The 21,450-nt window shown below is 37.8% G+C and overlaps 1 protein-coding gene across 1 annotated transcript; it reads left to right on the top strand.

Annotated features, from left to right (window-relative positions):
• The first annotated feature begins 6,898 nt into the window (after nt 1-6,898).
• On the top strand, nt 6,899-8,086 carry LOC139732616 (solute carrier family 35 member G1-like). Its single transcript, XM_071643476.1, has one exon. The coding sequence runs from the start codon at nt 6,899-6,901 to the stop codon at nt 8,084-8,086; it is 1,188 nt and encodes a 395-aa protein (XP_071499577.1).
• The last annotated feature ends 13,364 nt before the right edge of the window (nt 8,087-21,450 follow it).

Genomic DNA, 21,450 nt, shown 5'->3' with positions numbered 1-21,450 from the left:
ACAGAGTAAACTTGAGCTGCAGAACCCGCCTTGGAAATTTGATGGATGACAGGGTATAGCTTACTTATCCAGGTTAGTGAAGATGAAACACCTCATTTCTCCCAGCTATTTTACAGAATTTTTTTGAATTTTGAATTTTAACACAGGTCTCAATGGAAATTTCTAATTAACCATTTCTGTGCTCCAATTACCAATTGGCACAGAAAACCCCATAGCGTTGTACATACTGTCCAGAGCCCCTGGGACAGAGAGGGTTAAAAAATTGACCTGTATAAGTTGCTACGTAGATATACAATATTTCATTAATAACTGAACCATGATATAAGTGGTCGTAAAACAAATCAGATACTCTTTAACTGAGAAAAATGTATCCCGCGATGTTCCCTTTATGAAATAAAAACAAGGAATGAGGGAATGGTGTAACAATTTCAGTACAGCTTGTCTAAGTGTGACGCCAGGTAATCACGTGTCAACGTCATACAAGCAGGCCTATACGAAACTAGGCGGAATGAAGCTCGGACAGCCCGACACCGAGAGCAAAGTGACGCTAACATAATACACTGTACCACAATAACAAAATCCAGACCATAAGAAAAAAAAAAACAACACCCATCTACTCAACTACATTACCTATTCCATAACATGTCTTGTTCGACTTGCACCCTAGCAAGGATCTTGGATGCAAAGCTAAATAATCACTGTGGCTACAAGACTTCGGCATTCTGCATTCCGAATCCACACATTAAAGCGTACGATTGAAATAAGAAGCTGTCAATAATTAACGTCATCGTGGAAGGACGATGACCTGGGAGAACATTGTGTCCGCTGATGGGTGCATTTATGTGAACTGTTGCGTAAGTGACACAATTCCGATTGACATGCCATACGTACAGTACAGAATGCGAACCTTTAAGTCTACCATCTATATGTAGGAAGGTGAGTTCCGTTAGTTCTTGAGTTTTTGATTCTCATTACTTTAATGACTCTGTATCTTTAAGCTAGCCCTATTGTAATTTTTTGACAATAACCCTATGGCTGTACTATGTATTCATCTATAAATGCCCAGCGGGCACTATGTGTGGGGAATGGTATAGTGTAGAACATTGTCTGCGTTGAACCACGGTGTATGTTGCCCATTGTTGTCTATCATTCTCCATGATCATGTACAGAATTGCTTCGAAGTAGAACAGAACTGGTTCAATAAAAAATAATAATGCCCACCTTTCTTTACAAACGAGTCACGCATAAAATTGTTACCCCAGAAGAGTAAACTCTGTATGCTTCTTTTCTCAACAGCCTTAACAAAATAAAGTCCTGAGCCATAGTTCGGCCATCAAAACTGTACATCAGCGTGTTCATTAACAGAAACCGAAAAAGTCATTGTTAAATCTATCAAGTAGTGTGCGACTCATTGGTCCCTCAACTTTTCCTGTGTGTTTATGAGCACTTTGACCTTATATTTTGTTGAATCCTCTCAGATCCTATTTTTCATCAGGAAAAAAACAAAAGTGAAATCAGTGCAGTATATCGCTTCTCATGTGGTAATCACAATCAATATTTATCATTCATGTTGAAATAACCTCTCTCCGATTGTTTTTACCCTCTCCTTACGGTTTATTTCAACTTGGTCTACTATAAGATTGTCTACTTCCCGGTTCGTCTAACACCACTTCAGCTAAATGAACTTGGTCTATTATCAATATCGTCTAATATCCGTTTGGTCTACTTCTCACTTGGTCTAATGCCCAGTTTGGCTACTTATTGTTTCGTCTAATAGCCAAAATGGTCTACTTGCAGTTTTGTGTCCTTGTACATTTTCCCATTTTGTCTGATAAACTGGGGGCAAAAACTGGTGGGTATTAGACGAAGTGAGCATAGCCCATCTGGAAGTAGACCACCTGGTAATGAGGCTGAGTGGCAACTGGACTGAATGGTCAATAGATGAACTGAATGATTGTAAACGAAACAGGATTAGACCAGGTGGGTTGAGACTAAATGGCTAAAGCGGGGTTCCCACTATCGTGCGATACATTGCGAACGCCACGATTGGACATTCGTAACTGATCGTGGAAAATTTGTTGAACTCGTCCGAAATTTCACGTTTGGATACGAAGTTATTCGAGTCAATACGTGTTGGTACGCTTGGATGCGATATGGTCTTGATTGGTCTATTTCAAGCGATACGATCTGCCACGATCTGGTCTGCCGTTCAAATACGATCCGACAGGATTGTCCTGATTGAGTTCACGATTGGTACCGATCTAACATGACCATTACGATCAGGATCCCCGATCTGGTAAGTGCAGCAACGTACTGATACGTTCCAATACGAATACCGCGAACCAATACGGGCTGCTGAGATAAGATACGATGTCTTTTACGATCGGGATCAGAAGCGACCCCCATTTAAGGCGCGATTGGACCCGAATGGGAATATTATAGTCCGGCTGACGATGGATTTCATTGTTTCCCTTGAATTATGCAGAGTGATTAGGCCTATTAATTTTATCCACAACCACTGATGATGGCAAGGCTTGACAGGTTGACGATGATGACAACGTAACCTTTGCAGTATTGCTAATGACGATTATGTTATCAGAGAGAAAGCAGCACCCAGGCCAGCCATAACCTCAGATATTCCCTCGTCTAATATCAAACGTAAAGAAATTACTAGATTATTAGATCGACATGCTCACCCTCCCCCCTCACAAAAAAAAATGAATAACGAATCCAAATACATAAGATCAGACGATTGCCCCTCTTCCCCAGAAAAAAAAAAACACACAGCAAGACAAGATGACCTTTCTCTCCAATACATGACGAAAATAATTATATGATGAAATGGAAGCTAAGAAAGAGGATTGGATCATTTTGAATGTTATGTAACATAGTAGTATGTGTTATATACGCTCGATATAAGAAAGTTGGCCGAATGGATAGCATTGCTTATGTGTTCGATTTCATATTCGCAAAGTGTATGTATTATATGCCTCTTTATTTCAAAATGTCGTTATCTCATGGGTTATTAAAAGTTTGGTTTATTCGGCTTGATTTAGTGTTTTACTTAACAATGTTTAACATAACTGATACACAAACATAACAGAAAAGTAACTCCCTAATCAAAATGATGTCACCTTTTAACAAAAAAGGAGGTTTTACGCAAAATTATTTCGCAGGGGTATATTGCTACACTTATTGAATAACTAGCTGTGAAAAATAATAAGAGTGATCTTCATTGTCACAATCATATAGTGATCTCACATCCACGACAATGGTCACTTTTACATTTGCAGTAATAATGAGAGTTGAAAATAACCATTTTCCTCTAAAATTATGCTCTACCAAACATACAAAAAAAGGCATTGAAAAGTGTCAAAATAGATGTAAAGGGGTCAAACGATAGCTGATGAAACAACAACTCTTAATTACTATGTACAATATACAAGCAGCAGGATACTGCACCCCCTCCAAAAAAAAAAAAATCTGTAATATACTTTTAAAAATTAACCATTTGCCTTTGATATGTACCCATTCAAGCACGATTCATTAAATTATTCTCATCTTTGTACTGATGTTAGTCAATACGTGCAGACATACAATTGCCATTTTATTTTTGCTCATTTTTTGTTTTCGTTACAAAAGTTATCCCATATCCTGTTTTGTGTGTCGGTAGTGGTAATAGCAACTCATTAATGAAAACATCACTAACATAATGTATGAAAACATCTAAAAATCTGTAATACAACTTTCATTTTATGAAATCATTGAAAAAATGATTTTGATAATGTACCTTAAAAAATTACGACAATTAAACCCCACACCGTCATACAATTTACCGTTTGGAAATAATAATCTAAAGATGCAGGCTACCACCTATTAGAATACAAAATAAATCAATTCATGAGTAAAATAAGGGCAAATGGGCAAAAAATAATAATGATTATAAGCGGAAGTGAAGTGAAAAAGTCGATCCCGATCAACACGATTAAGAAGCACGATTAGAAGAGATTTGCTGAGTTTGGATACGATCCTAGACGATCTGATGCGATGATCACGAACAAAAACTAATCGTGTTAATCGTAGAAAATTTTTGAACCGTCCAAAATTTTCCTACGATTAACGCGATTGCCACGATTGACCTTAAGATCTGATACAATCTGATAAGACCATCACGCTTGCTGCACGATTAAGACCACGATTTCAATCGTGGCGCCAATCGTGATAGTGGGAACCCCGCTTAAAAGACGAAGTGAGCGTCGACCAAGTGATAATTCATCCTCTTTTCCCCTGTTGCCATTCTCTCTCTTTTCACATCTGAGATGTTTGCGTTGTTTGTGTTGCACCCACAGGTGACTAACAGCTGCGTTGTTCTTGAGGCAGATTTGCTCGTATGCACATTACATGACCGCAGTTCACCTTGGGTATCAACAGATGTCTGAAAGACTGGTATGCTGTCAGGATTGGTGCTGCAGAAAACATACTGGTAACGTACGTACTAGTTTTCCCTTAGACTTTCCATAAATATGTGCGATATCTTATCCGGTACAGCAAACATACTTTTGATGTATACGTATATATATATATATATATATATATATATATATATATGTGTGTGTGTGTGTGTGTGTGTGTGTGTGTGTGTGTGTTTAACGATGTGTGCGTAAACGGCCCGTTAACGATCGCCCCGTCACTGTACAGGCATGGTAACCTGGAAACATTGAATTTTCACACAACAATAGACTCTTAAATGAATCCCACAAGGATTGGAACAATCATCAACAGCATTCCCACTGATTCCCATTGATCAGTTGCTAGCCATCCCCTTTATGGGGCTATACAGTACTGGTTGGGGTGGGGATTCATGTTTTTTACATTCCTAAGTGAGATAATGAGAAACCTCTTATGAAAGTGAAAGAGCATGTAATTTTAAGAAGGATTCAACGTTTACTTGATGAAAATTGGTTTTCAAATGACTGAGATATCAAAAAAGTGATAATAATAAAAGACTACAGGCCACGCCTTTTATTGGGATATCTTTGTTTCACCTTGTTTTTGGATATCTCAGCCATTTCAAAACCGATTTTCATCAAACAAACTTTTGATACCCCTTAAAGTTGTATGCTATTTGACATCTCATAGAGTGGTTTCTGAATATCTCGCAAAACGTTAAAAGCTAAATCCTCACCTCGACCAGAACTGTACACTGAATCTATATGAAACTGGAGCTGAAGAGAAGGCTTATGAAGTTATTATACAGGTTCTGTTTAGTTGTCTTTTTTTTGGGGGGGGGGGATTTCCCCAACCACGGAGACGGATTATATTTGTTGCAGAAGTGCATTTTGCATTATATGCATGTATCATCAAAGATGTTGCTAGTTCAATGTGAAAGTAATTGTGAGAAGTCTCAGTATAAAAATTCACAAAACCTTTCCCTACAAGACAATGAGGAGATTTGGCTAGAAAGCAACTATCATGTTTAAATACAGTTTCCAAAATTTCTTTTACAAGAATAATGTAATGAAAGAGATGTCTGATAAATCGGGTGATCGAAGATGGAAGATAGTTTTGAATGCGAAGTTAGTTAATTTGTGCGTTGTCTATACTGTTTTTAAGGCAAGTTTACCAGCATGTATACAGTTGACCCATGTTATACTTTGTAAATCTTGACGATGAAACGGACGCGAATCGATTCAATGCTACAATAAAAAAGAACAGAATCTTTGAAAGATCTCACTCAGTCATGTGCTGAGATTATTAGTTCAAAGTTAAATCGTCCGTCTGTCTCCTGTGAATGAATAATTGTGTCTATAAGTTAAATGCATTCTGGTTCATCAAAAGATTTCACTAGCATTAAGATGCTGTGGAGCGCGTTGCTTTTGCAGTACACTAGGTAGATTCTTGTCGTGGTCCTAAAAAGTGCTTATTTATTTCACAGCCAATATCCCGATGTATTCTGATCTTCATCGGGAAACGAGTATAGTAAGTGCCTGATCGCTAACAAAATGTGGCTTGGAATAGACAATAGGGTATACTGTCAAGTTTGGCCAACAACGCGCTACCTTTTTGTTGAGTGGATTCTTCTTCGTGCAGGGAATCCCCAACAAAGTGCACAATTATACTAAGTATAGTTAGCAGTCCTTGCTGTGTAAGTAAAATTTGTCACACCGGAAATTTCTTCCACTGAAGTGGCTTCTGCTGAAGCGGTTCCCGATTATTGCTTGAGAACTGTTTGAGGAATGTGTCAGAGAGGTTCAGTCAATGGCAGTAATCCAATCATCTGTTTTTCATACTCCCTTGCAGGTAAAGATAGAGCTCACTGGTCATTGGAGGAGGTCACCCTAGACAGAGGACTCCAAGCATCTTCTTGGTTGACTCCCTACTTTGTTGCCTGGACAAAAGAACATCTTCCCTTCAGGTCCAGTTTCAACTAGCAATCAATTCTTATAGGTGGAACCGCACAGCTTCTACTTTTGGACTTTCAAGTTTCGTACAAGGGAACATGCAAAGGATATGAGGAGAGAGTTTTCAGACTTTCTGCTTACGGATCGACTTGATTTCGATGTCTATGCCACTTGCCTTGGGATAAAGGTGTGTAACAACCAGCATTTGGCCAGTAATGACAATGTAATAAACCAAAATTCTGAAAGAGAAACAGCACAAGGACTTCACTTTTATCCTCTTACGTTAAGTTAGGGCTAGGAGATACGCGGGCAAACGCGTTGTGCTTAGCTACTGTTCGGTGTAGGCAGAGTTGCATTAAGGTAATGTGGCATGCTAGCGACTGAAACTGCTGCTCAGGTGATAATTTGTGTGATTCTGGTTTAGAATGCCCCTCTGTGAGTCTTGGGAAAGATGAAATGCAGCAAGAGAACTACATTGTATTGCTAAGAGCGGGGAAATGCGTTCCTGCAAAAGGATGATCGATGAGAAGGGTAGCAGGCTGATTTCCGCTGGAGATGGTCCTAGCGTTGGAGGGCCATCCGGAAACCATGAACCAGAGAGAGCAGTTGAGTGGGATACGACAAAGCTCTCAGTTCAGGAAATTTCCGAGCCTGGGAAGATGGGTTGTCTCTGGAGGAACCTCCGCCTCCACAAAGGGTTAATTTTTGCCTTTGCCTCATGCATTTTCGTGTCATCTGGCTCCATTGGTGTCAAGATGCTATCAGGGAGGATTTCTCCCTCAGAGGTGGTCACCATGCGTTTCTTTTTCTTCTTAATCCTGTCTTTACCCCTCCTGGTGCTCTTTCGCGTGTCTCTTAAGGTCACTCTAACTCAGTTGAAATGGCTTCTTCTGAGGCTTGTGTTCGGGACCAGTGCCATGACTCTGAGTTTCTATTCCTACCAAAACATTCCAGTAGGAGACGCGACTGCCCTTCTCTTGTGCAACACCATCTTCACAGGTATCTTCGCTTGGATCATCATGGGGGAAAGGTATACCCTTGTTGATGCCACATTAGCCGTGATTGCTATATTTGGCGTGGCGCTGATTGCCCGGCCGTCCTTTCTCTTTGGCGATCTTGTTGCGGCTCCAAAAGGAGGGAACACACTTTTGGGAGTCCTTACTGGGCTACTGAGTGCCTTCTGTATCGCCACCGTTTTTGTCATAACTAGGAAGCTTGGAGGAATCAAGGTTCATCCTCTTATCCAGATCTTGGCCTTTGGTAGTGCAGGAAGTGTCCTGACCGTCATTTTGACGACAGCACTTGGAGAGTGGAGAATCCCTCGATGTGGAAAAGACAGGCTCATCTTGATATTCATAAGCACTAGTGGATTTCTTGGTCAGATATTCATGATTCTCGCATTTGCGATGGAGAAAGCATCCTATGTAGCGATGGTCAGGAGTAACGATGTCATCGTGGCCTTTCTGTTAGAGTTTGCTGTCTTTGGTCATGCCCCGCACTGGCTATCTCTGGTCGGAACAGTATTGGTTTTGTTTGGTTCTTTGGGAGTTACCATCAAGAAATGGATTGCTTCAAGGAATCATCGTCAAGGAAAGGAAAATACAGATGAAGAGGAGAGAGAATGTGAAGAGCAGATGATTCCTAATTCTGATGACAAGAAAGAGGAAGAAGCACATGAGCACTGATTCGATTCCACACATCAAAATACCTTTTGCATACAATGGTATTTGTTTCATTGGCATCATGCCTTTTGGATGGTGTTTATATGGTATACATGGCATGTTTCACAGTGTTTTCATCTTCACCAATTTTGAGAGTTAACCAAAGTTCACCAACTTTAGAAAGTTTGAATAATGAAACACAAATATGTTGTATATCATCTCAAGAGTGGCAGATTGCAATTTCTCATTTGAAAAGGAATGAAATTTCTTCCGTCCATTTCATTAATGTGGTTCTTGACAACAAAATAATTCAACCATTCTCAAAATTGCCTTCTAAATCAATATAACTCATATCTGTTGATAACCAGTGTTTGACTCTGGCCAATAGGGAATAAATGCCCGAAAGTACCCATTTTGTGATATACATGAAAAAAGAAAAAAAATAGCGTGTTTTTGATATATAAATGTGGCATTTACGGTACGGTGAAGTTCAAGGATGCATTTCCATGTCATAATTTCTGAAGACATTCCTTTAAACTGTGTGGGACTTAAATCAATATATTGTGGAATCTGTATATAATCTTCCGTTTATCGTTTTATGTATGACTGTGCAGTATGTAACCTTTGTGTGTTTAGCAGTTTACGACGTAACGCTGTTGACAGTGTTAATACCACATTTTATATGCATAAAATAACCACAATGTCATGACATGCAGTGGTGGTGAATATGCTCTGAATTTGAGTTATTCCAAAATGTTTGAATGTACATGTATATAATTTTGTATCTGAAGAAAACTACATGTACTGTGTGTTATTTCATCATAATTAAAATGACATTCATTTCTTTCTGCATGGTCTTGCCTTGGTTTTACAGGGCCTCTATCTTGCCTCATTGCGTGGCTCATCACAATGATAAGTATTGTATCGTTACACAATATGGAAATGAGTTTAAGTTTGTTTGAGTATGAAGAGAGTTCTTTTCCTTATGCATACGACCGTATCGATCCTTTGACAATAGTACGGCAGCTTGAAGATGAATGTGTTGTGTTTTTGTTTGACGTAATGAAGATAACTGCTATGTTGAGAAAGAGCTGCTTCTATAGTCTGTATATAAATATGCTGTGCTGTATATCAATTTATCAACTGAAGCTTTGTCATATGAAATTATGTTAAAGCACTGTTCTCATATTTTGAATACATGTTTGCTAATACATGTATCATACGAAAGATGTATAGTGTGCAACGCTGTTTCAGAGGTTCCCCTTCATCACTACTATAGAAACCCCTTAAAACTTTGTTATGTTGAAGAGTGTAAATGGGAGTGATTTAGGTACTTATCTAGTAAGTGCATTAATGAGGAATTTCTACACTCTGCAACCCTCTACAGCCCCTTGGGTCAGTGTCTTGAATCCCTACTGCCTACACTTCTTCCTGCAGCAAGTGATATTTCCAGAATGCTGCCAAAATGTGATTATACTGCCTTTTGTTGTTTAGTATCTAAAGCATTGCGTTATTAGTGACGTAACTAACATCTTTACAGTCTGTTTCTACCGAAGCCTCATCAGCAACCAAATCAACTTCGTAGACTGCTTTCTTGTGAAAGTACAGTATAAGTACAGTGTAAATACAAGTAGCTCTAGTGCACTCAAGCAAGCAAACAAAACATACATGCACGTGGCTTTAACAACACAGTAAAGTTCATAATACGTGAAGCAGGACAGCTAACATGTTGGGGGATGTTTGAGTTATCACATTTGGTGCATTATGTGTAGGTCATCTGTATATACCTCAAAACATCCTACTCACAATCAAGCCTAAAATATTAGGAAATATATCACTATTTTCACAATTAGCCATGACTGTAAACGGTTTATTCTCGAAACAATTCTATTAAAACTATTGTTCACACTTTGTCTAGTTAACAATACTTAACAGTCATTATACAGATTAAAATTTCTACGTTACGTTCACTACTTTGAGGGACTAACGCTGGGTTTTTGTTTCCTGTATGTAAATGGTAAATAATACATTTAAGATGCAGTACCTCAGAATTACATGTCTTCAATGTGACCATCTGACTGTGTAAACTTAATAAATACAACTATGTTAACGTGTGTGATGAATGAAGGAGGCCTAGCTGAACAAAGGAAAGCATATTTCAAAGTGTTGATGTGATCAAAACATCTCACATTTGTCCCTGTATGATCTGGAACTTCCACAAGTTAAAGAGAAACGCGAAAGACTCTCCAGTATTGGTCTAAATATTTCCAGATGGTATACAGTGTAGTATTTCTAGCAGGATTCAGTCGTGTTTGCTGTGAACTTTGCATCGATAGGACAACTGTAGCATCTCATTTTTGATTTTCATTATCTATGGTCGGTTATTACTAGCACCCCCAATTAAATTCACATTGACACATTTTATTGATGATAATGTTTGCTACATTCTTTTCTTCTTTTTTTTTTTCATCGCGGGGCTGTGTCGGAAGTGATCGAAATGTTAAACAAATTTACAACTAAAAATTGTGTTTTGCGATATGTTCTGCCCCCGTCATGTCATCTAACTCATTTGGGTCATGTAATGTTTTGATTGGAATTTTTTAATCGGACTTTAGCTCCTCGCATTATGCATTTCTGTGATCTCAAATAAACCGATATCATGTGTATGTAGTCCTTAATCGGATCGCTGTTTGGCAGAAGAGCCTAGAAAGAGGAGAAACGAAGAGGGAAGCGACATATGGGGGTTGTGAGGAGGGCAGAAAGTGAAGAGTGGGAGACAGTAATCGGCTAGAGGTTGAAGTTGCACTAGTGGAGACGGTAGAGAAAGGAACACAGAGAGTGGTAAGGAAGAATAGTGTGAGAATCAAGTAGGATGTTCGGACATCGTTAGAAGGGGAAAGATGGAATAGAAGGGAAGAGGAAGAGGAAGGAGTTGAATGTTGGAGAATCATGGAGATGGGGGAGAGCAGTAAAGATTCATGAAACCAAGAGAAGAAAAACGAAGTCGGCGAACAGTGTGGCTATGGAATGCGGAATCAATGGAGAAAGGACGAATAATCCCTCGAAGGAAGGGTAAGTAGAGGAGAGATGAGAATATGTTGATAGAAGGGAGATAGAGAGAGAGAGAGAGAGAGAGGCGGGGGGGGGGACAAAGAAAAGAAGTAGAAAAGAACAAATTGAAATTCAATACGTAAATCAGAGGGAGCTAATATGGATCCTAGAATGAAATGCTGCTGAGAGGGAGAAAAAAAAAATTGGAAAGGAAAATTGATGACAGTTAAGTCCTGAAAAGGTTCCTGTGGGAGAAAAGCAAAAATAAGAAATCAAAATGAGGTTAAAGTGTAGACCTGAGGAGAGAAGACAAGAGAAATAACCTGTGGAGAAATGTGTAAATTAAGTAGTGGTCCTGAAAAGGACCGTTGGGTTGTATGGAAGGAAGAAATAAAACTAAAAGAAGAAAGAAGAGAAGAGAACAGAAAAGAAAAGAAAAGATAAGTAGCGTAGAAACAGACAAAAGTGTAAGAGAGAGAGAGAGAGAGAGGAAAGAGAAATGAAACACTGAGTAAAGGTGCTAGTGAAAGTAGCGCAAGAAATCTAGTTATAAGAATAACTAGGAGAACCGAGGAACTTGACGTTTCGGGCAGGTTGACTGTCCTTCTGAAGAAGGACAGTCAACCTGTCTTCCTTCAATACAACCCAACGGTCCTTTTCAGGACCACTACTTAATTTACACATTTCTCCACAGGTTATTTCTCTTGTCTTCTCTCCTCAGGTCTACACTTTAACCTCATTTTGATTTCTTATTTTTGCTTTTCTCCCACAGGAACCTTTTCAGGACTTAACTGTCATCAATTTTCCTTTCCAATTTTTTTTTTCTCCCTCTCAGCAGCATTTCATTCTAGGATCCATACTAGCTCCCTCTGATTTACGTATTGAATTTCAATTTGTTCTTTTCTACTTCTTTTCTTTGTCCCCCCCCCCCCACCTCTCTCTCTCTCTCTCTCTCTCTCTATCTCCCTTCTATCAACATATTCTCATCTCTCCTCTACTTACCCTTCCTTCAAGGGATTATTCGTCCTTTCTCCATTGATTCCGCATTCCATAGCCACACTGTTCGCCGACTTCGTTTTTCTTCTCTTGGTTTCATGAATCTTTACTGCTCTCCCCTATCTCCATGATTCTCCAACATTCAACTCCTTCCTCTTCCTCTTCCCTTCTATTCCATCTTTCCCCTTCTAACGATGTCCGAACATCCTACTTGATTCTCACACTATTCTTCCTTACCACTCTCTGTGTTCCTTTCTCTACCGTCTCCACTAGTGCAACTTCAACCTCTAGCCGATTACTGTCTCCCACTCTTCACTTTCTGCCCTCCTCACAACCCCCATATGTCGCTTCCCTCTTCGTTTCTCCTCTTTCTAGGCTCTTCTGCCAAACAGCGATCCGATTAAGGACTACATACACATGGTGTCACCGCAAATCTTTCTTCCTCATTTACTTCACCATGCAAACCTTCAAACAACACACAAACCGATATCATCCTTATAATTGCCTCCTTAAAAGATTTTCATTCCTCCTGAGTTGATTCTGAGTTCTCCTGAGTGTCAGTTGCCGTAGATTGTTGTGATGTGTCTTCACATGGATTAAAATCACCTGGATTAACAACAAACATCTCTCTTCAAACCAACCAATCAACCAATCAACCAATCAACCAACCAACCAACCAACCAACCAACCAATCAACCAAACAACCAAACGAACAAACAGAAGCATCTCAATCTAGTGCAACTCTGTATTTTGTCAGTGAAGGGACGTTACCAAGGCAACCTTTGAAAAGCATCTAAAGATAACAGAAATGTGAAAAACCACTGCAGAACAAAGGAAACAAAGTTGAGACTTCCCTCTGAAAGCAAAAAAAAAAAAACACCACTATTTAGATAAACCCAAGAATTTTGATGAATTGTGAAGACATTCTATAATTTATAGTCGTGAAAAAAAAACCTGTCACATGTGCTCAAAGAGATCGGGTTCAACTTTATTCCGTTTCATTCATTTCCATTCTAACATTCAATTTGCGAAGTTTGCAAAAAAAAGAAAAGAAAAGAAAATACACGATATCAAGTATGATAGTGAAAGAATCTAACAGAATCTTACAGCACCAAAAAAAAAAAAGGCTTTGCGACAAAATATAGTGTACTATGAAATAATACATTATAATCACTTTGTAATTGAGTTCAAACAGACACAAAATTATATGTAATACAGTGAAATATACAAACATAAGGAATTCATACAAAGGACAAAGACAGACGGAAGAGAAAGGGTGCAGATGGAATTATTCATCAAGTTGTTACTTAATTGCATCAAAAAAGTGTATAATGCTCTTCTAAATTGTCTTACAGTATATTAAATTATTCCAGAAAAAGGGGGGCTTATTATAGACAACGGCTTGCAAGATGTACAGTACACGATTTTATGTAGGCCCTACGTGTCGGAAGATTGATTTTTTGGTACAGTCAATCACTGAATATATGAGGAAAGCGATTTTTAAGTCTGTACACAATTCATTGCACATTCGAATGAAATTAAACTTTGGATATGCAATATATATATATATTATTGTTTTTAAAAGATAAACTGACTAGTTTATAAGGCGCATTCATTGGTTTTGTAACTTGTATATTCTATCAATATGTTATATCATGCATCTATTGTTAGTCTTTTAAAAAGGGCATAAAGTCGATCGTGCGCAGCAGTAAAGTATTATTTCTTAATTGATTGAAATTTTCATTAAAATATTTCTTCATGACTTGCCTTAATCTAAGAGTAGCATAATTAAGGAATCAATCATACGACCCTTTTTCATGGGTGGTTAGTTTCACATAATAGTGTCTATACATGTTGTGCTTTCATAATAAAGCTTAATCACTCTATTATGTAGGTTCTTATTATATCATGTCGATGATTTTAATCAATTAGGTAAAAAATATCTTCAATACATTTGCCTTATTCTCAAGAAAATATTGTATTTGAAATCAATCGTTCCTTTGTCTTTGCATTTTTCATTCAATATTTCATAAATGTGTCATGATATTGCTTCCATACGATACACTATGTAGAGGTGAGGCAGCAGAGGGATGTACTATAAGTTTGGGAAACATGAAATTAGCTTAATATCAGCTCTTTAGTTATCATGGTCAAAAAAAAGAGAAAAACTTGAATTCAATAGACATTTATATTCATTTTCACTTATTAATATGTCACAAAATTGACACATTGAAGTTTGGAACATAACTAGTTATGATTTGCAAATGATACTATTTATGTCACTGTGTTAAACAACGCAATAGTAGATATTGATAATTAATAAATAGATAAATTCATCGTCATGACCACATTTTGAACATGAGAGAATCCAACATTACTGGTGAATCCTACTCAGTTTTTTTATTTCTCTGTTGCACATGGTACTCCCCCCCCCCCCGCCGTAGACACATCTATAAGCTTTCTTCACTATCTGAACACCAAGAATTACACTTCATACGTATTATGAATTATGTGAAGTTTTTATGACAATTCATCGATTATACCAAGAAAGATTGTCAGATAAACAAGTTCCAGCGGTACACTAAGAAATTAGAGGAATAACGGTGTTACTATATGGCATAACTTTGGTGTGTGTGTGTGTGTGTGTGTGTGTGTATGTATTTGACATTTTTTGGACTGTGACCACACTCGTGGTCATCATTTCAAGCAGTATAGTTGTCGGTCACTATGTGAAAAATAATAAAAGTATTTTAATCATCAACAAATAATATAGCGGACACAACAACGAGCCTTTATGAACAGCACATAAACTAAGAGTATGAGATTCAGAACCATCATTCGAAACCATAATGTTTTCCGGTCGAGAGATTATAGTCAATGAACCAGTCCAAGGCCTTCGCCCTGACATCATAATGACAAAGTGTTTGTTTCCCCTTTCTTTTAAGGGACTACACTGATCAATTGTTTCAAAGACCTTAGAAAGGTCAACGTATATAGCAAGTGTCTACAAATGATTATCAAATGCCGAAGCAATGTCAAGTCTTCATTGTCAAATGGCAAGGGAAGGATTTTTTTTTTTTTCACGAAAACCAAATTAGGAGTTCAAGAAGATAATTACAATGGAGTAAAACGGAAAGTGCTCATGTATAAACAATTAAAAAACAAGAAGAAATGTTAGAAATAGAAGAGAGAAATAATAAAGGGCGCTAATTAATACAATCCAGAGCGTCATCTTCAGAAAAAAAGGAGAAAAGACAGAGATTAACTTTGCTACTCTAGGGATAAAACCTTGGTTTAAGTAAGAATGAATAATGAAAATAGATAGAGACTCCAACAGTGTGATTCAGTATTATTATTGCTTGCATTTTTACATTATCTTTACACCTGCACTCTCTCTACGATCCTAAGGAGAAATAGGGAAACACGTTCGGTTCAGAGGAAGGTACATTCCATGTCTATTGTTAGTCAATAGTTTTTAATGCAGCTGTGATTGACAGATACTGTCAAATATAGAATCTGGGCTCGCACTACAATTGTATTTTATTTGTTGTTGTTTTTTGCACATCCCGGTAATCCAGAGAACAATTGCTGAACATATTATCATAGAATATATATATATATATATATATATATATATATATATATATATATAATATATATATTTTCCTCAATGTTTGTGAAAAACAGTGATATTCATACTTACCCTACAAGACACAGTGAATCCTATCATTTTCCCCCTGTTCGTACAGTTTTAGCCCTGAAGACAATTACATCTACCGGCCCTTCTTTCTGGAATGAGTTAGATTCGGTTCGGTTGCACTCAAGTTCTTTAAGCTCCTTTAAGAAAAATCTCAAAGCCAATTTTCTAAAATCCTATGTGTAATTATTTTGCCGTAATCGCTTAATTTTTTTTTTTTTGCATATACTTAGAAGATGCCTCGCTCGGATGACCTCACCAATTTGATTAACTTGCTACTTTTTTAAGCATTTATACCATAAGTTAATCATAAAACATTATATACTATACTTTGTACATCCCGTAAACATTGTAATATTCTCGATATTTTGAATTTTGCACGTTACGTCACTTCTGACTTTGATATACTGTACTAAAACCCTATGTTATATTTTTGGAACCCACATCCTACAAGCTTTGCTTTTTAGTGGGTTCCTCATATTACACGTTAATTATATGTCCTTATACATTTGTGCATTATTGATTCAAACTGACCATTGTGTGAAAAACATTTCTGCTTCAAATCAAATGGAATATAAAACTTGTACGAAATGTGGAATATGGAACGTGAATAAAAAAAAAATTTATTTGGGATATATTTATCTATCTTTCTGCCACTAGTGATGATCAGGATATCATATAAATCAACACAAGTCAACATGTTTTTGCTTGGTATATAGATCCTTTAACCATGACATACACGTCACTGAGCCATCGAGCAACGACCGATAGAAACAAACATTTCAACCGTATGGTTTCCATTGCAGGACCACAGAATACACAAAGTCAAACTGGAATGTTTTGCTTTTAAGGTTTTAATTAATGCCCTATTTTTGGCACTACTGAGGTTAGGACAACAGCGCCATCTGAATCCTTTAGATGCGAAATATTGAGTTCGAAATTGAATGCAACTCTGGAGAACATGTGGCATGTCTTCTTTAACCAAAGTTCATGTGTCTTCACATTTCATCGCATGAATCCACCGATTTCTTGATTTTAAAAAAATTGTATTTGTATGGGGGAAGGACTCATTAATTTGTTTTCGACTGTATTTAGCACTGGTGTTCGATTTTTTTCAGCGTTTGAAGCAGTGCCTTGTAACTTCCCTTCACTTTAGCGCTGACAAAATACGGAGTGGTACTATATTACAACTAACACTGCAAATCGAGGCGGTACAAACTTCTCCTGAGGAGGCAAATATAACAATGATATTGGTTTATTTGAGACCACAGAGGCGAATAGTGCAAGGAGCTGGAGTCCCATTCATAAATTCCAGTCAAAACATAACCAACCTTTGGCATGACACAAGTTACATAGATGACATAACAAGACCCAAACATACTGCAAAACACAATCTTTGATGATAAATTTCTAAGACATTTTGATCATTTACAACTCCTCCCTGCGATGAAAAGCGCATGGTTAACAATCAGTATCATCATCATCATCACCAGTAAAATGTTCCCATTTCAAATTCACTGCGAGTGTCAGCACTAAAGGGCCATGGATAATAACAAAAATAGATAAGCTGTCTAATCGATGCGAATTTCGTAGCAAACGACTGAATTATGCTGGAAATACTACACTGTAAACTATCCAGAAAACTTCAGACCAGTACTGGAAAGTATGTCTCTTTTCTCTCTGATTTGAGAAAGTTTCAGATTGTACAACAACAAATGTAAGATGTTTCAACAATACCATCAGTATGATGGCAATATGTTTTAAAATGTGTTATGCCAACTTTATAGGGTTTTTTCAGTGGAAATAAACCCTAAAGCCACTTACATACCCATTTTAAACACAAACGCATTTTAACACAATCCATATATTTACAAAGAAATGAATATGTAGAACTGAAAACTTCTTCCTTTTTTTACTTTTTTCCTGCATATTTTGCTGAAATACTTCGTTCTCCTTCAGTATAGGTAGAGCCATTCCCACACAATAAGATTTTTTTTTTAAAACAAAACGTATGAATGTAGATTCTCTTTATCATGCAAGCGGGAAGCACCAATGCCTCAGAAACGTTTTGACAGTCACAGCTAAAAGAGTTGATTATTCTAATGACACAGATGAGGCATATAAGCTAGAATAAACACAGGGCCTGGTAACATGCAACAGTAATGCAATATTGACGCCATAACAGTATACCCGTATGTAGCACCTGCGATTGCGCTTCGGACCAAGTTAGTCTTGGACATGTTGGATAGGGAATGTTCTAGTTGCACAACGCTTACTGCTAACATGCATGGGTTGATCGTGAGTTTGGGTTCGTGCCTGACCACAGGAAAATAATGATAACCATCAGTCAAGTGAGATGCGATCGTCACGTTTTCCCCTGTGAACAGTTTTCTTTTAACTAGTCCTACAGATATGTGCAAGCAAGCAAGCAAACAAACAAACAAAAAGATCCCTCTTATATTTCATCGTGCCAAAAGCCCTCTTCGATGAATAATGAGAATGAATTACGTTACGTAATTCCAAACGAAAAAATCTCACAACAATCACATTTTGGCAGCATTTTGGGAAACCTACTCCACTACTAAACCCAAGGGAGAGGGTGAACGGTGTAAACAGTCCTCTAATATGTATATATACTAACATTTACCATTCCCATTTCCACTATTCAACTTAACTATTCAACTTTCTTTAAGACTGATCACCGTCCCATGAACCTTTTTGACAATGTTGCACACTATACATTTTTTTTTTGTATCAGGAAACTTAAATCTAAATTGATCGCTGCAATTAAATCAAATGCAATGAAAATAGCACTTTCCTATAATTTGTATAACAAGTCTTCATTTGGTGAATTGACATACATAGCAAATTCTAATAGACTTCTTATGCAGCTTTTTCTACACATTAAAATTATCATTACATACAAACAAAAGCAGAGTAAACTTATTTTCAAAACACACATATCTTCAAGATTTAGCTTGCGTATATGCATATACAATGTATTCGTTTACGTGCATGCAAGTGCAGCACTCTCATAAAAAAACAAAAACAAAAACAAATTTGTTCCAATTTGTGCGTTATGAAAAGTACTCTCTTCATACTCAAGCAAACTCATTTCCAGAGTGTGTAACAACTTAACGTCTACAGCCAGCACCTCTCAGTGTTATGAGCCATGTTCTGACGCAAGAAAAAGGTCTTAGAAAATCGAGGCTATACAATGCCAAAAAAGAATGCTATGATAATCATTATGATGAAAATAAGACACAGCAGTTTTCTGCAAAATTACACTGCAAAATTACGCTCATTAAACATTGTGAAATTAATGAAATTCAGAACATGCTCACTTAACCGCATGTCATGATATTTTGTTACTTCATGCATATATGTGGCATTAACTGGTATTAACACTGACAAGAACATTATCCTGTAATACACATTATTCCTCCTAAACACACAAAGGCAACAGACATTAGTGTACATGTACTGTTCATATATGATAGATGTACAGATGGCATAATACAGGTGCAACAATATATCGACTTCAGTGGAATGTCGCTGATATGACATAACAATGCATCACTGTAATTCATCATACTGATTATTATGCCACCATTATACAGTGCGTATAAAAAAAGGTAATAGTATACAAATATCGACTGCTGCAGAGGGAGATGGTAAAACTATTTGCACCGAGGTGATGTCTCAACAGTGCTATGTCCCGAGACGAAGTCGAGGGACATGGCACTGTTGAGACATCACCGAGGTCAAATAGTTTTACCATGGCCCGAAAGAAAGCAGTCGATATTTGTTTTATATCCCTCTCGAGCATTTTACTAGAGTAATGAGGGTTCCCTTTTGGAAAAGTGTGCAGGTTTCGTGAACGATAAATCTAACGTTAGGCTGTAGCAGTGCAGCAGCAGTGCGTGCAGCGCGTAGCGAACGACACCGCTGCGCTGTTGTTGATTCCTACACACGAGCTACACTACAGCGTGCAAAACTCCGAAAGATCGAGGTCCAGGACTACGTTAGAAGTAGGCCTAAAGCGGCTTCGTTACCCAGATCATCTTCAAAATCGGTTTTAGTTTATTCCTAATTCGTACCTGACATGGTGTCCTCCTGCGATCATTCTTCCGTTACTGGAAGCAGTCACTTTGTCAATTGAGCTGAATGCATTGATCACGTATCACACGTCCACACGTTACACACCGACCAGCCACGCCATCGCACCACACAGATTTCTGTAATGCTGTCGCACACCACACCGCGCGCTCTCTTAGCGCTAGCTAGCTAGCTAGCTACAAGCCACAGGACTGTCACTCAAAAGTATCGCTACTACGCGCACTGCGTACATTCTTAAGTGAGAAATGTAGATATCGATCACACGATCACGATGGGTGCAAATCGTGGATTCCCAAAAGTACTATATCACGCTGGCTAGTAACCAATTGCACCGCATCCAGCTGCTCGTAGCTAGCTAGTAAAACTACACCATGTTCGTGCTCTGTACAATCCTATGGCAAGAAGCTTTACATGAGGGATATAATAATCCATAATTGGATGGCTACTATTTCATATCATCAGCAATCGAGGGCATGATATTAGTGTAAGGAAAGAAGAACTCTCCTTCTTTCCATTTGTACCTAATTATGCAGACAAATGTCACGCATGACTGACCACATGAACGTTAAAGGCAACTGTAGCCCTCTTTCCAAGTTTGAGTGTCACATGAAGGAACAATGAACACTCACGGAATGGACGAGATCTGTCAATGAAAGTGGCCGAATAAATAGGCCAGCCTGTACAAATGCAGGCTTGTGTTTAGGGTCTGCGTTTTCAGTTTTTACTAACATCACATGGCCCATAACCTTTAACATGGACACCACTTCGATAACTTAGTGACTCCTACAAAGGCCAGCCCACACAGTCCATTGTCTTTGTTCATATTCAAAACATAGCACGCAGCGACAGACCTTTGATATGAAGAGAGAAAAATAAATAATGGATGATAATGGATAATGGATAATGGGTTAACCTTTGTGGGAGTGACCAAGTTATTGACAACGTGGCCATGTTGATGGTCATGAACCACAAAAGGTTAGAGGAAACCCTAAACACAAACCTGCACTCGTGCCTGTTATTTTGACAACTTTCATTGACAGATCTCACCCATTCCTTAAGACATTCTATGTTCCTTTACGATAGCACTCAAACTTAGAAAAAGTGCAATTTTTCAATGATATTTGTCAACATAATTAGGTATAAATTGAAAGAGGAAGAGTTCCCCTGTTCGCACAACTAACATTGCACTCTCCATAGCTGACAATTTTGAAAAAGTAGCCCTCCAAATTTAGATTTTCTTCTTTTGACGAAATAGAAAGAAAAAAAACCTCTTTTCAACAGGGAAATTTGCAAATTTGCCGCTCTTGAGATGATATACAACACATGTGTTTTACGTTATTCAAGATTTTCTACAGTCGTTGATTTCGCGAATATTGGCTGACTGGCAAATCGTATGAAGATGAAAAAGCGGTGAAACAATAGATCATGTACACGACGTACGCATGTATACAGCATTCAACAAGGCATGATGCTTATGTAAATAAATTCATTGCATGATCTAGGTATATCTAGGTGAAGAATCAAA

Source organism: Diadema antillarum, unplaced genomic scaffold, assembly GCF_040938485.1.
Source record: "Diadema antillarum isolate AM-2024a unplaced genomic scaffold, OU_Dant_1.0 scf00000024, whole genome shotgun sequence".
Lineage (NCBI taxonomy): Eukaryota > Metazoa > Echinodermata > Echinoidea > Diadematoida > Diadematidae > Diadema > Diadema antillarum.
This window is presented reverse-complemented; position numbering and strand designations above follow the sequence as displayed.

Bases quoted from the DNA above. Each gene is read 5' to 3' on its own strand.
- LOC139732616 (XM_071643476.1), top strand. From the start codon at position 6,899: ATGCGTTCCTGCAAAAGGATGATCGATGAGAAGGGTAGCAGGCTGATT.